The following is a 22,134-nucleotide window of genomic DNA, read 5'->3' on the forward strand; positions in this document are numbered from 1 at the left end:
CCCTTGCTCAGGGTCAACCTAAGTCTGAAATGACTTTAAAGCACAGAACAACAACAAGAGCATCTCATCAAACAAAAGCAGGCCCACAGTTCCCAATGAAATACTAATAAATTTATATTTGTTAAAATTGTTCTTCATTTTAATTATTGTATTGTTCTTTTGTGCATAGGAATTCATTCATTTTTTCCCCAAATTATAATCCGGCCCTCCAACAGTTTGAGGGACTATGACCTGGCCCTCTGTTTAAAAAGTTTGTGGACCCCTGCTTTAGACATTGTTTAAGAAAGTGCCCATATGTATCACTTAAGGCAAGCATTTTGTGTTTGATAGCAAAACAGCATGACTTGAATAAATCACCTATGAAGCAGTGTCACAACTGAGAAGAGATTGCAGCTCTTTTTAGAGATTTCTTTGCAATGGTCCATTTACCTTTAACCTTCCAGCCCACCAGGTTCCAGCTCTGTGGCTTATTCCTTACCTAATTCCCCGAGCTATAAATATTATCTAGGATGGTGTCAGAGCAAGAAGGCTCACAGACCCACACCAGGTTACGTGGCACATAAACTGTGCAAGGAGTAACCGAAGACGTGCTTTATACCTTGGTTGTGAAAAGCGGAGGCAGTAGTTATAAGAGGAAATGGGCCAGTCTTGGGGAAATATGTGTGGGTTTTGTGTGTTCTCTATTTGAAGTCTCCCTTTCCCTTTCCAGGGCGTAATGAACCTCTGAAGAAAGATCGACCCAAATGGAAGAGCGATTACCCCATGACAGATGGACAGCTGCGGAGCAAGCGGGATGAGTTCTGGGACACGGCGCCTGCTTTCGAGGGCCGCAAGGAGATCTGGGACGCGCTCAAGGCGGCTGCCTATGCGGTGGAGTCAAATGATCACGGGCTAGCACAGGCCATCATTGACGGTGCTGGAGTTACCTTGCCCCATGGTATGTGTGGGATTGCGGAAGCAGAAACGTCACAGGGCTAAACACCCTTTGCCTCCCTGTCTTGGTTGCAAAGCAGAAATTGTCCCCTGAACTGTGAACACAGAACAGGTGACATCTAACTAGTGTTAGGACATTCTCAAGTCCTTTGGCTGTCACCATGTGTACTGAACAAATCTGTGTTTACTGTTATGTGTTTATAGTAAGTACAAGTATAGTAATTACAAGTAAGTAACCAGGAAGCAAGCACTGCCTGCTCCCTATGTTGCAAGTACTGTGCACACTATGATAAAAATGTTTGCTATCACAAAATATATGAAGTACTAATACATCTGGTACTTCCAGGATTGTAGAGTTGTTTGACCCTTTCATGGGACTCTGTACACATTTGCTTCTAGCTAGAACAAAGGTACAAGTCCACCAGGACCTGAGCAAACAGTTTTATTTCTAACGTATCCGTTTGAAAGGGGAATACAAAACAGGACACTTTATCTCATTCCTATTATCTAATCCTTGCTGGTCTCAGCATAGATTAAGCATGTATTTCATAGATGGGAAAGATTTCCCAATTTCCTTTCTCCTGCAAAGCAGCACGGCATTGGAGAGTTCCTGAGGACATGTGAATGATAGGGGTTGCAGCCACACACATGATCCAGGAACACTGATGTGGTCATTTTTGCACTTGTCTCTAAACCGATAAGAGGTAATAGAATTTGGGATTGGGCAATTTTATTTCATCAGAGAGATAAAAAACAAGAAGGTCTTGTACAACAGGATGAGTGCTGGCATAAAGGTCTGGTGGAAGAGAAGTCATAGGACTCTAGTTTTCCCCTATCTGGAAAATCTCTTGGAAAATATACTTTCCTGGGGATTCTGGGAGTTGTTGCCCAAAAAGCTAACTTTTCCAAGGTCTAGGGCTAGGAAGTTACAGTCAGATTTCAGAGGCATCAGAAACCAAGCCCAAGTTTGGGAGAGAAAAATGAAACTTTACATTTTAAATATTTTAATGTGTTGCTGAGAGTTTTCCAGGCTGTGTGGCCACATTCCAGAAGCATTTTCTCCTGACGTTTCAACCACATCTATGGCAGGCATCCTCAGAGGTTGTGAGGTCTGTTGGAAACTCAGCAAGTGGAGTTTATATATCTGTGAAATGTCCAGGGTGGGAGAAAGAACTCTTGTCTGTTTGAGGCAGATGTGAATGTTGCAATTGTCCAGCTTGATTAGCATTGAATGGCCTTGCAGCTTCAAAGCCTAGCTGCTTCCTGCTTGGGGGATCCTTTGTTTGGAGGTGTTAGCTGGCCCTGGTTGGTCCTTGTCTGGAATTCCCATTTTCTGAATGTTGTTCTTTATTTACTGTCCTGATTTTAGAGTTTTTTAAATACTAACTATTTTAGTTCACCAAAAATAGATACAGCTTTAAATCACGTATTTATTATTGTTTTGTTTATTTGCTGCATTTCTCTCTCGGCAGGATCTAAGGGGGTTCACAGATAAAATTAGTTAGAAGAATTCAATTTTATAAAATACAATGACGGGTAAAATTAGTTTTTTGGGTTTTTTTGGTCGTGTCAGGAGCGACTTGAGAAACTGCAAGTCGCTTCTGGTGTGAGAGAATTGGCCGTCTGCAAGGACGTTGCCCAGGGGACGCCCAGATGTTTTGATGTTTTATCATCCTTGTGGGAGGCTTCTCTCATGTTCCCGCATGAGGAGCTGGAGCTGATAGAGGGAGCTCATGCACGCTCTCCCCGGATTCGAACCTGCGACCTGTCGGTCTTCAGTCCTGCCAGCACAGGGGTTTAACTCACTGTGCCACTGGGGGCTCCGATAAAATTAGTTCAAACAACACAATTTTATAAAATACAACAAAAAAGTTTAAAATGGGATAAAATTGTTTGTAAAAATAGAAAAGGTAAACACAGAGATTAAGCCTCTCACGCCCCCTACTGGTCTCTTCCTTCCATTGCAGGCTCCCTGACTGAGTGCTACGATGAACTTGGCAACCGCTACCAGCTCCCTGTTTACTGCCTGGCCCCGCCTGTCAACCTCATCATGGAGCGGAGCGAGGAGGAAGGGGTTGAGCCCCCAGAGCCAGCCCCCAACACCCGGCGCGAGTTCCCCCTCAAGGTGCGCCTCTCCACCGGCAAGGACCTGCGCCTGAGCGCCAGCATGACTGACACAATCGGGCAGCTCAAGAAGCAGCTCTACGCCCAGGAGGAACTGGAGCCAGCCTGGCAGCGCTGGTTCTTCTCTGGCAAACTCCTGACAGACCGAACCCGCTTGCAGGAGACCAAGATCCAGAAAGACTTTGTCATTCAAGTCATCATCAACCAACCACCGGCACCGAGGAACTGAGCTAGAGGCAGTTGGCAGGGCTTCGGTCTGCGATCCAGGGACTGAGCTGGAGCCTGCAATCACGGGAATCTGTTCTTGTTCGAGGAGGAACCAGGTGGTATTCTGCTGTAGCAAGCTGGAAGATTCCATAGTGGATGGCGCTTGAGAGCAGGGTGGCAAGCTGTGCAGCAACCCAGATTGGGCGCTGTTCAAAGTGTTTTCTCCCCCCATTATTTGCATCGGAGGGTCCTCTGGGCCATCTTTTAAAAAGACCTCTCAAGTCCCCAAAGGACCAGACCTTCTTTCTCCACTGCCCCAAACCATTTCCAGACTTTGGGCTCGGCTGGCACCGAAACACATGCCTTCCTCCTATCCCACTTTGCTCCAGGGCAGGTCGAACAACCTGCCCAGGGGCTTTAAGCCTGTATGATGGATTGTGGGTGTCATCCCCTTCAGGGACTGAGCATAGACATTCGGCACTGAGAAGCTTTTGTAGGAAGCTTACGACCAAAGCATCCCTCCCACAAGGGATCACTCCAGGGCCCGGAGCCAGAAGAAGCTTGTAAACATCCTGCCGATGCTGGCTCCCCATTTGTAGACCTCAGGTAATGCTGAGGTTGGTCCTATTTGCACAATCACTTTTGATGAGCCAATGAGAGGGATGCTCATCCTGGATCTGTGGACTTCCCCGCATCCAGATAAGGTGTGATATGGGGAATATGGAGGATGGTTTGTATGGAATAGGTATCAGTGTAATTTATCAATAAAGTCTTTTCCAACTAGCTGTTCTCTGATTCATCTGCAATTTGATACTACGCTTTAACCTTTGGCAAGCTTTGAACTATTTAGTGGGAATTATTTCATTGGAAAGAACAGGTAATATGGAATTAAGTACCTCTGAAATCTATATCTATTTTCTATCTATAAAAGGTAAAGGTTGTCCCCTGACATTAAGTCCAGACATGTCTGACTCTGGGGTGTTGTGCTCATCACCATTTCTAAGCCGAAGAGCCAGAGTTATCCGTAGACACCTCCAAGGACTGCATGGAGTGCCGTTATCTTCCCGCTGGAGCAGTACCTATTGATCTGCTCACATTTGCATGTTTTCAAACTGCTAAGTTGGCAGAAGCTAGGGCTGACAGCCGAAGCTCACGCCGCTCCCCAGAATCGAACCTGCGACCTTTCGGTCAATAAGCTCAGTGCTTTAATCCACTGTGCCACCAGGGGCAGTGTATCTATATCTATACACATAATAAAAGAAAAACTTGTGTATGTGCATATGTGGCAGAGGTGTCCATTTGCACAGACAGCCTCCCGCCTCCACAAACAGGCCATAGTTCCAAGTGCTGAGAAGTCTTCAAAGACACTCCCTCCACTGATATTGCAGGTTATAGTGAGCACCATAACCATGTATCCCAAACGTTGCCAAAATTCTCCCCAACACTACGGCCCACCACCCAAGGAATGCTTTCATTCTGGGAGAATTTCATCATAGATTTGACATGTTTCGTCCACCACAGGCAGGCATCTCAGGGTTTCTTGTGTGGAATTTGCATGACCCCGCCTACTCCCTCTCCCTTAACCCTTTCCTAACCTTTCCTATGGCACACAGGAAACACAGAGGAAGTGATCAGCGAATGCCCCTTCCTTTCCCCCCTCAGCCGCCTGGAGAAAAGGAAAGAGCCTGAGGCTGTTAGGAATTGTGGGGGCTGAAGTCCAAAACACCTGGAGGGCCAAAGTTTGCCCATGCCTGCACTAGAGTACAAAATAGAAATGCATTTACAAAGCACTCCCAACATTGTAAGACTTTTTTTATAGGGCTTGCATAGCTACCGATATTTTTATAAACTTATGTGACCTATGTAATATGCAAAGTTGTTTTCCTTGCACAGATGAGAACTGAGTAATAATACAGGTTGGATTGAGACAGAGTCCATTGCCATGTTATCACACTTTCCAGTTGCAAAAATAATATCAATGTATCCAAGGCCCACTATACTATGGACCAAGATATATTTGCATACATCAGCCTCTACCTTGCCAACTCCTAAACAGAGAGCCTACTTTGATTTCTGTGGCTCATTCTAGGGAAACAGCATTATAGACGTAGAAGAAAGTTTGAATCAATAATAATAATAATAATAATAATAATAATCCTAGACACTTGGGAAGTGTCCGACGTGTGATCCAATTCAACAGCCAGCAGAGTGTCTGCTGTGGACTCATCTTGTTGTATTTGAAATAATAATAATAATAATGATGATGATTGTGGAAAAGAAAAAAGTTTGCATTATTGATGTCGCCATACCATGTGACAGCCGAATTGACGAAAAACAACAGGAAAAACTCAGCCATTATCAAGACCTCAAAATCGAACTGCAAAGGCTCTGGCATAAACCAGTACAGGTGGTCCCTGTGGTCCTTTGCACACTGGGCACCGTGCCAAATGACCTCAGCCACCATTTGGAAACAACAAACATTGACAAAATCATGATTTGTCAACTGCAAAAGGCCACCTTACTTGGATCTGCATGCATCATTCCAAAATATATCACACAGTCCTAGACGCTTGGGAAGTGTTCGACTTGTGATTTTGTGATACGAAATCCAGCATATATATCTTGTTTGCTGTGACATACTGTGTTTTGCGTCAGTAAAATAATAATAATAATAATAATAATAATAATAATTTATAGATCACATCCTCAGCTGCTGCAAGAAGATCACGCAGACAGACTACAAGCAGAGGCACAACACCGTTGCTCAGATGATTCATTGGAACTTGTGCCACAAATACCAACTGTCTGCAACAAAGAACTGGTTGGATCACAAGCCGGAAAAAGCTGCAGAGAATGAACATACCAAACTCCTCTGGGACTTCTGGATTCAGACAGACAGTTTTGGAGCATAATACTCCTGACCTCATAATCATGTTAAAAAACAAAGTATGGATTGTCGATGTTGCAGTCCCAGGTGACAGCAGGATTGCAGAGAAACAACTGGCAAAGCTGACATGATATGAGGATTTAAAAATCGAACTTCAAAGACTCTAGCACAAATCAGTAAAGGTGGTCCCAGTGGTGATCGGCACATTGGGTGCAGTGCCTAAAGACCTTGGCCTGCACTTAAACACAATTGGCACTGACAAAATTACCATCTGCCAGCTGCAGAAGGCCACCTTACTGGGATCTGCACGCATTATTCGCAGTTACATCACACAGTCCTAGACACTTGGGAAGTGTCAGACATGTGATCCAATTCAATAGCCAGCAGAGTGTCTGCTGTGGACTCATCTTGTTATGTTTCAAATAATAATAATTTTATTTGTATTCCGCTACCATCTCCCAGAAAGGACTTGGGGCAGCTTACAGAACAGCACATAATAGTGCCATAAAAACACAAAATACAAGTAAATTACATCAACATTTATAACAATAACAGTGTCAATGAACATAGAACAACACAACACAACATTGTTAGACAGGACTAAGGATTTCATTTTACCCATTTGCACAGAGGAGCACCTTAGAGCTCTCAGGAATGACTTAAGTAGTATTGCTCTCATGACACAATAGCCCCCTCCCCCAAGACAGAATGGTGTGTCCATCACCGTAAATAGTTCCCAACTCAACCTTTCCTGGTGCCCTCCCACCTGCCCCCAAGTCACCCAATGTGATTCATACCATCCCAAGCTCCCTGTTCCAGGCTCTGTGCCTAAGTTAGCTGCTTGGCGAGTTGTTTCCTGGCAGAGCCCAGCTGCTTGGATGGATGCCCACCTGAAAAGCCCTTGCTGGAGCATGTGGCGTTTACAACAAGTAACATTTTGGGGAAATACAATTCTAGGGTGCTCTTGCTTTAGATCTTTCCCTGTGATGTGTAAGCCAAGCCAGAAAGAGGTTTTAGAATAAGGTTTCTATCTGGCCCTTGTTCAAAGGAACGGTTCTTAGTTTAAGAGTTTTCAGAGAACTGGTGCCTTTTGTTTTCATGCTTGAGTAGAGCATTAAGTGAGGTCCTCATTTCAGTGCTCTAGCTCTAAACAGACCCTTATTTTCTAAACTATGTTTGGCATCTTTCTAGACCCTGGCCCTATCGTGAGGCAAAGCTGAAGCAGCTGCCTTAGGTAGCATAATACCAGGAGGCAGGGAGTGGTGGGAAGATCTTGAAGGAGAGTGTTGCACATGCTACGTATATGCCCTGACATGTGCTTCCTAAGGTAGTGTGCTTCTTGCAGGTGTACTGGAAGGCATTGTCTTCACACCAGTGTTCAAGATTCTGGTCACCCCCTTGGCATGGAATAGGAACTGATTTTCCTTTCCTTTCCTTTGTTTATTTATTTACGACATTTCTACCCTGCCTTTCTCCATCCCAGAAGGGACTCAAGGCAGCTTAAACATAGGCAACTATTTGATGCCATAAAGCAATGTACAATTAAAATAAACATTTAAATATCAAAACAATTAAAAACATTTAAGACAATACTTTCATAACTAATCACGTACTCCTCGAGTGTAATCCAGGCTGTTCCAACGGTCATTGCACATAATTCCATATCTATCTAATGCACAAGTTCTCCAAAAGCTTGGTCACAAAGCCATGTTTACACTCTCTTATGGAAGGTCAGGAGGGAGAGGGCTGATCTAATATCCCTGGGGAGGGAATTTCACAGCCGCGAGGCCACCACTGAGAAGACCGTCTCTCGTCCCCACCAATCGCACCTGTGAAGGAGGCAAGATCGAGAACAGGGCTTCCCCAAACAATCTTAAACTCTGAAGTGGTTCACAGGGGGAGATCCATTCTGGTAGATAAGCTGGGCAAGAACAATTTAGAGCTTTATAGGCTAAAAACAGTACTTTCAGTTGTGCTCAGTAGCAGATTGGAAGCCAGTGGAGCTGACATAACAGGGGGCTTGTATGCTCCTGTATGCCACTCCAGTGAGCAATCTGGCTGTCACCCGTTGGACCATTTGAAGCTTCTGAACAGTCTTCAAAGGCAACCCCACATAGAGCACTTTGCAGTAGTCGATGCGGGATGAAACTAGAGCGTGGACTACTGTGGCCAGCAAAACATCTTGGGTCAAACCTGGAAGCCTTGTGCTCCTTTTTGGGGGAGTTATCCAACTACACTCATGGAAAAGTGATTGACAAACCGTTTGGACTCTCAGAATCTTTCAATCAGCATGGTCACTTGTCATCTTGGCTGGGGTCTTCTTGGGAGTTATAGTCCAAAAAGGTAACTTTTCCAAGCTACACTGTCAAGTGTCTAAGATGTCTTCATAGCTGACAAATCTACCAGGAGTGCTGATGACTCATAGGACAACTTTGGAGACTTGCAGCTGGGCACAGAGCCAGAATTCTTATCCCTAGCCTGATCAACACAGGGGCATAAGCCTATATGGAACGACTGCGGTTCTGCCAACATCCCATCTCCCAGGAGAGTCATGAAGCGAACCTTCTTATGTGTACTTCCCTATTGGGAGGAGGCATTTGTTAATAGTCACTTTAGAAGGTGACTTTTGGGCAATTGGATTAGGAGTGAATATGACAGACTGAGCTCATGACAAAGGCGCCCAGTGGGGTGGGAACTGAGTACTGGTGTCATTTGGGGCAGGACACACGTTGACTCTATATAGTAGTGGCTTCAAAAGGAAAGGAGCAGATCCGGTGTATGAAAAATTGGGAAGGCTGCTGGGCCAGTGACCAGGAATATTTTTAACTCTAATACAAGACAAAGAAGATAGATATGGACCAGGGAGTGAAATGGGCAACAGAACTTATTGACCAAAAGTTGGCTCTGGAGGAGGAACAGCAGGTAAGTCTTGGGGGCTCAAATGAGGTTGGTTTTAGGAAGTAGGGTTAGCCCAGGGCCCTTCCACACAGCCATATAACCCAAAATATTAAGGCAGAAAATCCCACAATATCCACTTTGAACTGTGTTATCTGAGTCCACACTGCCATATATTCCAGTTCAAAGCAGATATTGTGGAATTTTATTCAGCTGTGTGGAAGGGGACCCAGGTTATACCAGATACTGGAAAATACTGAAACTTCAGAGACAGGAAATTTTAGCCCGTGGAAAATATCCAAATTTGGGGATATGAACTGTTTTGTTGACAACTCCTATAATCTGCAGTCAGCGTGTGACTATTATGTAGTTCTAGGACAGTGTTTCTCAATCTTCCTAATTCCACGACCCCTTAATACAGTTCCTCTTGTTGTGGTGACCCGTAACCATAACATTATTTTCGTCGCTACTACATAACTGTCATTTTGCTACTGTTATGAACTGTCATGTAAATATCTGATATGCAGGATGTCTTTTCATTCACTGGACCAACTTTGGCACAAATATCTAATATGCCCAAATTTGAATACTGGTGGGTTTGGAGGGTATTGATTTTGTCATTTGGGAGTTGTAGTTTCTGGGATTTATAGTTCACTGACAATCAAAGAGCATTCTGAACTCCACTAACAATGGAATTGAATCAAACTTGGCACACAGAACTCCCAAGACCAACAGAAAATACTGGAAGGGTTTGGTGTGCATTGGTCTTGAGTTTTGAAGTAGTAGTTCACCTACATCCATGGGCACTGTGGACTCGAACAATGATGGATCTGGGCCAAATTTGACATGGATACTCAATATGCCCAAATGTGAACACTGGTGAAGTTTGGGGAAAGCAGACCTTGACATTTGGGAACTGTAGTTGATGGGATTTATACTTCACCTACAATCAAAAAGCATTCTGAACCCCACCAATGATACCTACACAGAACCCCCATGTCTTGAAGGGACTCACTGGCACGAAGCCCCTCCAGCCTTGCATGGTCTCCCTTGCCCTGCCCATGCGCACTATGTTGTCATGAACTAAGCATGCCTGCTCTCCCCTCCCCATTTGGAGTCTCAGAAACAGCCCTCCCCTTTTCTGAGAGGCTAGCCAATCACAGTAGAGGAGGGCTTTTGGTGGGAGGATTTGCCATCTGTTTCCAAAAAGGAAGAGAAGGACAGAGATCTTCAGCCTTCTCTGCTAAAGGGGTTCCCAAGAACATCAGAAATATATCTTTTCTGGTAGTCTTTGGCAACCTCTCTGAAACCCCCTCGCAACCCCCTCAGGGGTCCTGATCCCCAGGTTGAGAAATGCTATTCTAGGAGACATAAAACTCTAAAAAGCTAAACTCTCTAAAAATGACACAATATTCTTACCAAGCAAATAACAGAACCACTTTAGGAAGGTGACCTGTGGACAGCTATCTCATCGAGATTTAAGAGGAAGCAAATTCCTCTTCTTCCCCTCAATTTCTTTCCTAAGTAACTTTGAAAAGAGAAATACATAGAAGCAAAGCCCTTCAATATCTTGACTTTGACTTTTTCTTGAATGTTCATGACATATTTGGAAAGTTTAAGGCTGGTATAGCTCCACCTAATTGCATCTTGCTAAAAAAAACAAACTCCAAAGCATGGAGACTCGGGGTTGTTTAGGAGTTAAACTCACCAGAAATTTTGGAATAAGAGGAAAAAGATTCAAACTAGACCTTGACTGACTCTTGAGGCTGCAAGAGACTGTCACAGACAATGCATGTCTCCGGTAAAGCTACCTGGATTGGTCTAGCACAGGCATGGGCAAACTTGGGCCTTTCAGGTGTTTTGGACTTCAACTCCCACAATTCCTAACAGCCTCAGGCCCTCAGGAAGGGGCTTGAGGCTGTTAGGAATTGTGGGAGTTGAAGTCCAAAACACCTGAAAGGCCCAAGTTTTCCCATGCCTCATCTAGCACCTGCTACATGCAAGCGGAAAGTAACAGACTGGGATTCTGAATACATTGGAAATAACATCCCATCACCCTCTTCCTACGCCAAGGAAAGAAAGGAGACAGAGGCTGGGCACATGAGTCTTTAGTATTTTACTATTACTTGTTTGTTTCACCCAGAAACATTCCGTCACTTCCCCTACAAGTGCAAACCCACCAGAAGTAGCACGTACGGACACCCCACTTCTGGAGGACGAGAAGAGGCATGGAGTCAAGCACAAAGGCATCGAAGGAATTAAGGTGAGAGCATTTAGGTTGGGTCTCTGACTGTGGCTCTTGTATGCTATTCTATTGGACATGGGCATCTGATTGCTGGTGCATTCGTAGCCCTCGGGGAAGCATTTGGAAGCTATTTCCTTGGCCAAAAACATCTCTTCTAAGCAGTCTGGTTTCCCATCTGTGTTGTTATCAGTAATCTCATGCTAACAGCCTTTCTACTGCCCCAGCAGACAGGAATCGATCGATACATGGTCAGTGTGCTTTAGTGGTTGATAAGAAGGGCCAGGGCTGGGGAGACACCGATTCAGCAAATTGGGTGACTATGTGCCAGTCACATGTGTTCAGCATGATCTCCCTTACGGGGCTATTGCAAAGATAATGGAAGAACCATACACATTTCTTCCCTACTTGCTTGGAAGAAAGGTGGAACAAAAATAGCAATAGGCACTCTGTACTCACCAAGTACCAGAACCCTCTGCACTCCAAACTATTAGGAATAGTCATTTCTGTGGCTTCTAGTTATGCCATCTAGTGGCCAAACATGTCAAATGATCCACTGTGTTGTCAAAGGTTTTCATTTTGCTATCTGAAGGGAATTACAACAAAACACCGCACTGCAAATGTGGAGAGATGCCTGTATAATTGCTAGAGTACTGGATTAGGCCTCCTTAGATCAGAGCTTTCCAAACTGTGTGTCGCTTGCTGTGTAGGTATGTTGCATGAATGTAGAGACACCTCTGAGGGCCCTTCCACACAGCCATATAACTCAGAATATCAAGGCAGAAAATCCCACAATATCTGCTTTGAACGGGGTTATCAAAGTCCACACTGCCATATATTCCAATTCAAAGCTATTTTATTTAGCTGTGTGGAAGAGGCCTTTCACATTAGTAGTGCAAGGAAACTTCAACAGTGAGCCCTTCCACACAGCCATATAACCAAGACTATCAAGACATATAATCCACAATATCTGCTTTGAACTGGGTTATGAGTCCACAATGCTATATAATGCAGTTCAAGTGTGGAAAGGGCCAGTGGTTATGAAAACTCATCTATCACATCTAAGAACAAGAGGCTAGTTTAGGGAGTGGAAGGCATCCTCAACATCCATAATGTTGTCCACTTCTAGCATCTACTGGTGGCACAAGTCTCAACTCGCACTGTCAATAATTCATTTTACAGTTATAGCTCAAACCTATCTAGAAACCCTGCCCCTGAATCCTAGAGGGTGGCAATAGGTAAGCTATTTCTAATGAGTGAATGGAAAATACAACAACGTCCAAAAACCCAGTCCATGTAATCCCTTTGGCAGCATAGCCACACTTTCCAGAGATTGTGGAACATGTGGTCCAACACACCTGGAATCAGGTTGAAGTAGATTGCCTTGTCTCCAGATTTATACTTATGTGTCAATTTAGGATAACTCTTCTTATATTTGGTGAAGTAGACTCTGATTTGCAAAAGTTCATGTTACCATAAACGTGTTAGGCTCTAAAACAGGCATGGGCAAACTTTGGCCCTCCAGATGTTTTGGACTTCAACTCCCACAATTCCTGGCCTCAGGCCCTTTCATTTCCCCCCCTCAGTCCAAAACATCTGGAGGGCCAAAGTTTGCCCATGGCTGCTCTAAGGTTTTCCTACACAGCTGCCCCTATGGAAATGATAAGCAAAAGAGTTCTGTCAAAACATCTCTTACATTCTCTTGCAGGGACATGAAAGAGTGCGGAAGAGCTCTGTGGATCTAAGGCGGGAGATCATTGAAGTTGGTGGCACCCAGTATCTCTTTGAACTACGCAAGAAACCCAGGAAGAAGAAGGAGGAGAAGAAACCAGAGCCGGAACCAGAGGAAATTGTAAGAGAAATGCTAAAGGGGAGGGAGACTGGAAAGTGAAACCCAACATACACTGGGAGAGCCATCTTGAGAAGCTGAAGCAAGGACCAGTAGACATATTGGGAAACTGTTTGGTCCTTTCAGTCCAACATTTGGAAGGCCACATAATTCGCTAATTAGTACCTTCTCAGGACCCTTCCACACAGCCATATAATCCACAATATCAAGGCAGCAAATCCCACAGTATCTGCTTTGAACTGAGTTATCTGAGTCCACACTGCCATATTACTTACTTTCTTAGGCGATCCCTCGTAGTCCAAGGATGATGGTCCTCCAAGTGTAGTATCGTGGTGGTGGATCCGTAGGTGACTGTGGAGCCCTATTCTTGATCTGCATCTTCTCCCACAGTGAGGGCATCGGTTTCTAGGTGGAAGGTGGTCCTGGTCGGGGTTGGCTTGACACACCTTCCTTGCCCTCCATTCGTGCCTCTTCAAATTCTGCAGCACTGATGGTCAAACTGGAGCGCTCAAGGGCCAGGGCTTCCCAGTTCTCAGTGTCTATTCCAGAGTTTTTAAGGTTGGCTTTGAGCCCATCTATAAATCTCTTTTCCTGTCCTCCAACATTCTGTTTTCCATTCTTGAGTTTGGAGTAGAGCAACTGCTTTGGGAGACAGTGGTCGGGCATCTGGACAATGTGGCCAGTCCAGCGGAGTTGATGGTGGACGACCATCGCTTCAATGCTTGTGGTCTTTGCTTCTTCCAGCACGCTGACATTTTTCTGCTTATCTTCCCAAGAGATTTGCAGGATTTTTCGGAGGCAGCGCTGATGGAATTGTTCCAGGAGTTGCATGTGACGTCTGTATACTGTCCACGTCTCGCAGGCGTATAGCAGGGTTGGGAGGACACTGCCATATATTCCCATTCAAATGAGATATTGTGGGTTATCTGCCTTGATATTCTGGGTTATATGGCTGTGTGGAAGGGCCCCCAGAGGTTGATTGCCTTTCTGAATATATACCTTTTTCTTTGCAAGAAATGGCCTACCTGGATGGGAAATTAGGACTAGTTATGCAACCTTATTGTGGAACATTCATACGTTTCTCCATGCTTAGTGCATTTTTGCAACAACTACTAAAATTTCAAACCTTGTGTACAGACTGGCCCTGTGGCTAATGAGGACTTCTTGAAAGCTGCCGTGCAGGGCAAGCTGCGTGTGGTGGAGAAGTTCCTGGTAGATGGCGGCTCCCCAGACACCTGTGATGAGGTAAACACAAAAAGGGCACTGCTCTCCCATAGCTGATGTTTTCCTTTCTATGAAGCTACTAGCTAGAAAAGTTGCCTTCAATCTGACAGGCACCAGTTCCTATCATACCCGGTCAACATAGACAGATGCTTGCCAGGGATGATGGAATTTGTAATCCAACATACCTGGACACCACAGAGGGATAGGATATTGAATTTCAATGCTGATTCACTGATTCACTGGAAAAGATTATCTTGCTGCAATTAGGAGAGTGTTCAGGCTGGAGAAGAATGGAAAATTTGGGTAGCAGGAAACAAAGGCCACCTTTAATATTCAAAGAACAGAATGTTGAATAGAGTTCAGTCCCGCCTTTGTGAATACATGAATGATGTAGAATGCAAATAACACGAGGTGACTGGATATTGGATATTGGGAGCCCCCTGTGGTGCAGCAGGTTAAACTATTGAGCTGCTGAACTTGCTGACCGAAAGGTCACTGGTTCAAATTCGAGGAGTGACGTGACCTCCTGCTGTTAGCCACAGCTTCTAATTTGAAAACAAGCAAATATGAGTAGATCAACAGGTACCACTTTAGTGGGAAGGTAACAGCACTCCATGCAGTCATGCTGGCCACATGACCTTGGAGGTGTCTATGGACAACACCGTCTCTTTGGCTTAGAAATGGAGATGAGCACCACCCCCCAGAGTCGGACATGACTAGACATAATGTCAAGGGGAAACCTTTACCATTACCTTAATGGCCAAGTTGAAGTATTTCAGAAGTCCTTGTATTACAGACCCCAGCAGCCCTAGCCAGCATAGTCAATGGCGAGTGATGTTGGGGAGCTACAGTCCCAACATCTGACTACATTTTGCCCACTCTAGATTTGGACAAACTCACCGCGAAAGCTTAGTTACCATTGAACAATATGCTTCTGTTTGGATTTCAAGGTGCTAGTGATGACAGTGAGAATTTAATACTTGAGGGAGTACTTCTTATGTACACCTACTCAGGGACTAAGATCTACTACAGGGCTCTTCTCAATATTTCACCAGTGCAAGCAATATATTTGTGGAAAGATGTGAGGCAGGCATGTAGCGGGGGGGGGGGGGGGCCTTGAGGGGCTTCAGCCCCGCCCCCCCGAAATTCTCATGGTGGTTCGCGAAAAGGCCTTATTGGTGCATTATTTAAACTGTTATGTTTATTCATATCATGATCTGATCACCATGCTCAATATATCCCATATGCATGGGGGTATTGGGGTAACGATACAAAAGGTTTGCTAGGGTAGACCCTCTTTCACTCAGACTCAGCCCCCCCCCGAAACTCACCCCCCCCAACCCCCCCTGAAAAAAACTCACACACACACCCCCCCCCACCCCGAATCGAAATCCTGGCTACGGGCCTGATGTGAGGCAAGGTGTTCCACAACTCAATATTAGGATGGATTGCTGGGAACTGGAGAAAACAGCATTTATTTATTTCTAGTACAAAAAAAGTTTTAGCAAAACACAAAGAGAAGAAAACTAGGCAGATGATCCCTTGGAACACTTCTGTAGCTAAAAATGGAATTACATATGTCTCATCCTAAGTTAAAGAGTGACATAATCTATGACACAGAAATACATAGAATAGGCTCATGGTCCCCATCAGTGGTTCTTGGGCCCAATTAATGAAGTCCCAAGAGGTAGGGAGCTTGAGATTCAACACAGCTCTGGATGACATGAAAGAAATGGCAGAGATGTGCTTAGATTAGCAAGTGATAAAAAGCACTGGAGCAGTTGTGGGTAGCTAGGGAAAATGTAGGCTTAACAAAGATATGAAAAGGAAGCAGGGAGAAACATTCTATAATGAGGAAGCAGCAATTTTTTGCACATCTCCATCACTAAAAACTGCCATTCTTTTTCCCATTTAGTTCCGCCGGACAGCTTTGCACCGTGTGTCACTTGAGGGGCATGTGGAGATTGCAGAGAAACTCTTGGCCCGAGGCGCTACTGTTGACTTCAGAGATCGAGTAAGACATCCCTCGTCATACCATTCTATCATCTACACCTACTTACGTCATCACAATGCCCATCTCTCTATTTCAGCATTTCTCAACCTGGCGGTCGGGACCTCTGTGTGGGGTCACAAAGGGGGTTTCAAAGGGGTTGCCAAAGACCATTAGAAAACACAGTATTTTCTGTCAGTCATGGAATTCTGTGTGGGAAGTCTGGCCCAATTCTAACATTGGTGGGGTTCAGAATGCTCTTTGATTGTAGGTGAACTATAAATCTCAGCAACTACAACTCCCAAATGTCAAATTCTATTTCCCGCAAACTCTACCACATTTGGGCATATTAAGTATCCGTGCCAAGTTTGGTCCAGATCCACCATTGCATGTCCACAGTGCTCTCTGGATATAGGTGAACTACAACTCCCAAACTCAAGGTCAATGCCCATCAAACCCTTCCAGTGTTTTCCATTGGTCATGGGAGCCAAGTTTGGTTCAAATCCATTGCTGGTGCAGTTCAGAATGCTCTTTGATTATAGGTAAACTATAAATCCTAGCAACTACAACTCCCAAATTACAAAATCAATCTTCCCCCAACCCCACTAGAATTCACATTTGGGTGTATTGGGTATTTGTGCCCAGAGTGGTCCAGTGAATGAAAATGCATACTGCATATCAGATATTTACAATATGATTTATAACAATACTAAAGTGACTGTTATGAAGTAGCAACAAAACAATATTATGGTTGGGGGTCACCACAACATGAGGGATTGTATTAAGGGGTCATTAGGGTTGAGAACCACTATATTAAGGGGTCGTGGCATTAGGAAGGTTGAGAACCACTGCTCTAGAACATGGCCATATAGCCTGAAAAAACCTACAACAGCCCAGTGATTCCAGCCATAAAAGCCTTCGACAATACAAAATCATTTTATGGTTGGAGGTCACCACAACATGAGAAACTGTATTAAGGGGTTGCGGCATTAAGAAGGTTGAGAACCACTGCTCTATTTGCTGTTTCATTGTCCTCCATTTCCTCTCTGTAGAAGAAGAGATGCATTTAGGTGTTGCTCTAAATACATCATTAGCTCGGGACTTTTCTAAGGGAGACTGAAGGGAGGGCAACTGCATTTGCATGGATCTGATAGGAGTGGTTCCAAAAAGGGACAGGGGCTGGGTGAAGCCGTTCTTTTCTCTAATTGATGCACACTGCTTGTTGATAGCTGGACTCCACCGCTATGCACTGGGCCTGCCGTGGTGGACATCTGGAGGTGGTGAAGCTGTTGCAAGAAAAAGGAGCTAATCTCAATGTGAAAGACAAGGTGAGCTGAGCAGTATGTATGTATTTCAATATTTGGTGTGCTGTCAGAGAAATCAGGATACAGAAGAAATGTCAACGAGCTATATTTAAAGGGAATTTGCATGAAAAGAGTGAGGAGAAACAGATTTTTTGGGACTTGGGGACACTGTGACTGGAAAACATGCTGCTCTAGGCAGAGCTTGAAATAATTCTTTTTTGGACCACAATTCCTGACCAATTTAGTTAAAAAGTAACTTTTCCAAGCTCTGATTCTGGGATGATATTGGTGCTTTCTTGGAGATAAAGAACACAGGAAGCAGGGGATGCTGCTAGAACTAATGTGCAATCATGTGTCTCCTTTTTTGATCCCATCTTCATGTTTATTTGCCACCTGCTCAAACTCAGCTTCTTAGCACCCCACTTCACGTGGCCACTCGGACTGGCATGGTTGATATTGTGGAGCACCTGCTAAATAATGGAGTGGATGCCAATTCCCGTGATCGGGTAAGAGATGCCTTTTGTGATTGATTATCTGTTTGCTGTAGTATAGAAAGCTTGCCTCACTCTAGTAATGTGAGGGCAGGTGACACAATAATACATACACATATATATCAGTGCAATATATAATAACATGCTAATAGCTGAGACTCTCTCCACAGAGAAGGGCACACTCACATTTAGAGGAAACAAAATGCAGGAAATTATCAGTTTGATATGATGGTAGAGTAAGGTTGAATTTCACCACTTTAACTTTGATAACCAGTCTTTAAATAAAGGAAACCCTGGAATAACCATTAGGGAGAGAATAATGTGCAAAACTGTGAAAGTGGGCTGATGCTTACCAGGTCTGGGGATTGCTAAACTGCACCTTACCCAACTGAGTGGGTTACTGAGCAGCTTGAATGGGCACTAAGGGCATCACTAGTTGGGAGATGTGCTAGAAGTTTCACATAATTGAGAAGCCAGACTTGGCCATGGTGGTCCATGCCTTGGTTACATTTCATCTAGACTACTGTAACAGGCTCTACGTGGGGCTGCCCCTGAAGAGTGCCCTGAAACTCCAACTAGTCCAAAGAGCTGCAGCCAGATTACTCACAGGTGCTGGACCCAGGGAGTGCACAACTCTTCTGCTACAGCACCTTCACTCGCTACCAATTTGTTTCCGAGCCCAATTCAAGGTGCTGGTTTTGACCTTTAAAGTTTACTTATCCAACCACATCTCCTCATATCAACCTGCCCGATCACTAAGATTGTCAGGGGAGACCCTGCTCTCGCTTCTGCCACCGTCCCAAATGTGGCTGGTGGCAACGAGGGAGAGGGCCTTCTCGGTGGCCACCCTGAGCCTTTGGAATACCCTCTCCAAGGAAATTAAAACAGCTCCCTCCCTTTCCTCCTTCAAAAAGCAGCTAAAAACCTTTCTGTCAGTGAAGAAATCTAGACTGAAGTGTCAGGAAATGCCAAAAAAATTATTGACTGGAGTGAAGTGCAATATAACCAGACAAGATACCACATTCATGTATATTGTTTTAAAACTGTTTATTTTAAGATGTTTTTATGTTTATTGGTTGTTTTATTGGTTTTATATATGTAATTGGATTGTTGTTTGTACGATATCAATATGCTGGATGCAGCTTTGGGTCCCTTTGTGGGAGAAAAGCGGGATATAAATAAAGATTTATTATTATTTATCATATTTCTACCCAAAGATGGCAGCAGACCTGGGAAACAAAACTGCACAGAAAGGACTTTGAAATCTCAGGATTTAATCTTACAGTGAGCTGCTGCTGCTGCTGCTGAGGGATCACACTCCGATGTCTGAATAATTCTAACAGGATGAAACTCCCACGTTTCTGGAATCCTACTCCTAATACTTTTTTCTTTCTTTTCCATGAAGGTCCAAATGGACCTAATTTCCAGCTTCTTCCACCTCTATTTCCTTACTAATGTCTAACCAGGGATGCATAATAACTGGTATCCAAAGTATATGTGGTTCTCCATATGACAATAAACTACAATCCGTTCTATCAGTTTATCCAAAGTGGTGGCAACTATAATTCAAAAATATTTGGAATTCAGCAAATCCCCATCCTTGCTGTAACTCCTGGAGCGAATGTGTCTATCCTTTACATGTTCACACTGCCAATCCTTTTTTGTGTGTCATCTTAATTAGACTATAATCCTGGGAGCAGATAACTGTTTTGCTGGGTTTTTTTCTTGTAAAACACCATGTACAGTGATGACACTATCTTTTGATAGTATTTAGCTCTCCAGTTGGTTTCTGCCCACTAGGCTCTATTCAATACAACCAGACTGTTTTTACATACACATACACACCTTGAGAGACATCTAAACAAGTTTGTGCTTAGATGACTCTATAGAATTTCCCATTCTTACATCAACATCACAAGCTGTATATGGTAACTGCTGCCAGTGTGTCTTTGCCAAACACCCAAGGGTTTTGTCATGTCTCTTGTAGGAGGGAGAGAGCGCCCTCCATGATGCTGTCCGTCTAAATCGCTACAAGATAATTAAGATGCTCATTCTGCACGGAGCAGACATGATGGCCAAAAACGTGGTAAGTCTTGCTGTTTTGTGGCCTGCACATCTATCCTGTCATCAAATTAGGGGGAGATTCCCAGGACCCTTCCACACAGGCCTGTATCCCAGAATATCAAGGCAGAAAATCCCAGAATATCTGCTTTGAACTGGAATATATGGTAGTGTGGACTCAGATAACTCAGTTCAAAGCAGATATTGTGAAATTTTCTGCCTTAATGTTCTGGGATACAGGCCTGTGTGGAAGGGCCCTCATTCTACTTGAGAGACCATCATGGCTAGGGGATTTTGGGGTTGTAGTTCCAAAATGTAACTTGTCCAAACTCTGTGTGACCCAAAGCATGATTTCTCTTGCCAATGCTGTCTCATGGGCATTTGAGGAGTCATGTGCAGTTCTGTAATAAGGAAGTTCCCAAATGTCACTTTTACATTGTTGGTCTGGTCAAACCAGAGGTTCAATGGCATGAGGACACTGATCTTTCTGTTTCTGCCTCTCTTGCCCCAGGCTGGCAAAACTCCAACAGATCTTGTGCAACTATGGCAGACAGACACACGGGATGTGCTGGAGAAGCAAGAGCCAGATGCAGCAGAAATGCCAGCGTAAGGCACAAATGGAAGGAAAGCAAAGAAGGCAGCTAGAACTCCCATCAGAATGGTTCTGGACTTCAAAAAGCTGTACCATTAAAATGCAATAAAGAAACAAACAAAGGAAAGATCACTTAGAAGTTTGTGCACCGCCTGCCTTCCTTGTGTAGCCACAACATTGTACCTGAACTCTATCAGCTGCACAAGAAATTCCGTTCTATGATTTTAACAGCTACACAATAAATTCAGCACCTTTCCATGTGATGGTCCACAGATGGAGGAGCAACAAAATTTCTAGCTTCCAAGTGAATTAAGTTTCCCTTTTTACAAAAGTGGTAAGATCTGCAAACCACAGATCAGAAATCAACTGACTACCAAGTGAAACCCATTCTAGGTATAAAGGGTAAGAGAATCAATGTATTGTCGAAAGCTTTCATGGCTGGAATCACTGGGTTGTTGTAGGTTTTTTCAGGCTATATGGCCATGTTCTAGAGGCATTCTTTACTGACGTTTCACCTGCATCTGTGGCAAGCATCCTCAGTTAGTGAGGTCTGTTGAAACTAGGAAAATTGGGTTTATATATCTGTGGAATGACCAGGGCGGGACAAAGAAATCTTGTCTGTTGGAGCTAGGTATGAATGTAATCAAGGTGAACAGTTAAAACATTCACACCTAGCTCCAACAGACAAGAGTTCTTTGTCCCACCCTGGTCATTCCAGATATATAAACCCAATTTTCCTCACTACCTCTGAGGATGCTTGCCATAGATGCAGGCAAAACGTCAGGAGAGAATGCCTCTAGAACATGGTCATATATCCTGAAAAACCTACAACAACCCAGGTAAGAGAATCAACCGAAGTAAATCAAGCTTAGACATGGCAATAATTAATCTGTCCTCTAGCCCTTTCTCTCTAATTGTTTATGACCAAGCAATTGGGAAGACTCATTTACTCCGGCACTCAGGCATTCTCCTGAAACACATAACGCATATTGCCATTCACAGCCAATTTATGTAGGATTTGGGTGGAGAACCTGACAACTTTCAAATCGGTTTAGTAAAGGTAAGGTCCCCTGACATTAAGTCCAGTCATGTCCGACTCTGGGGGTTAGTGCTCATCTCCATTTCTATACCGAAGAGCCGGTGTTGACCGTAGACACCTCCAAGGTCTGGCGATCCACAGGTTGAGAACCACTGTGTAAGAACACAGGAGTCAGGTGATGTCACTCCAAATGCTTATCCAGTCCAGCTTTGTGCTCCTGCAATAGCAAGCCAGATTGCTCTGGGAAGCCCACAAGCAAGACATTAGAGTACCATACTATGCAGGCTCCCCACCAA

General features: G+C 44.2%; 2 protein-coding genes across 2 annotated transcripts in view; both read left to right on the forward strand.

Moving 5' to 3' along the window:
- UBTD1 (ubiquitin domain containing 1) overlaps window positions 1-4,047 on the forward strand; it is a 34,828-nt gene extending 30,781 nt beyond the window's left edge. The window contains exons 2-3 of the mRNA XM_060768225.2: window positions 710-937; window positions 2,901-4,047. Coding sequence (XP_060624208.2) covers window positions 710-937; window positions 2,901-3,286 — 614 coding nt within the window. The 3' untranslated portion in view covers window positions 3,287-4,047. The remainder of the gene's footprint in view (window positions 1-709; window positions 938-2,900) is intronic.
- A 4,563-nt stretch (window positions 4,048-8,610) lies between these two features.
- On the forward strand, window positions 8,611-20,975 carry ANKRD2 (ankyrin repeat domain 2). Its single transcript, XM_060768226.2, has 9 exons — window positions 8,611-9,073; window positions 11,190-11,309; window positions 12,997-13,140; window positions 14,275-14,382; window positions 16,277-16,375; window positions 17,581-17,679; window positions 18,063-18,161; window positions 20,134-20,232; window positions 20,719-20,975. Exons 1-9 carry the CDS (start codon window positions 9,005-9,007, stop codon window positions 20,815-20,817), a joined length of 936 nt encoding a protein of 311 aa, XP_060624209.2. The 5' UTR covers window positions 8,611-9,004; the 3' UTR covers window positions 20,818-20,975.
- Window positions 20,976-22,134: the final 1,159 nt, after the last annotated feature.

This window comes from Anolis sagrei, chromosome 3, assembly GCF_037176765.1.
Source record: "Anolis sagrei isolate rAnoSag1 chromosome 3, rAnoSag1.mat, whole genome shotgun sequence".
In the NCBI taxonomy this organism is placed as follows: domain Eukaryota; kingdom Metazoa; phylum Chordata; class Lepidosauria; order Squamata; family Dactyloidae; genus Anolis; species Anolis sagrei.

Excerpts from the sequence above, each read along its gene's own strand:
- ANKRD2 (XM_060768226.2), top strand. The coding sequence starts at position 9,005 with ATGGACCAGGGAGTGAAATGGGCAACAGAACTTATTGACCAAAAGTTG. Across the intron at positions 13,141-14,274 it reads AGCCGGAACCAGAGGAAATT|ACTGGCCCTGTGGCTAATGA; the intron begins GTAAGAGAAATG and ends CCTTGTGTACAG. Across the intron at positions 20,233-20,718 it reads ACATGATGGCCAAAAACGTG|GCTGGCAAAACTCCAACAGA; the intron begins GTAAGTCTTGCT and ends CTCTTGCCCCAG.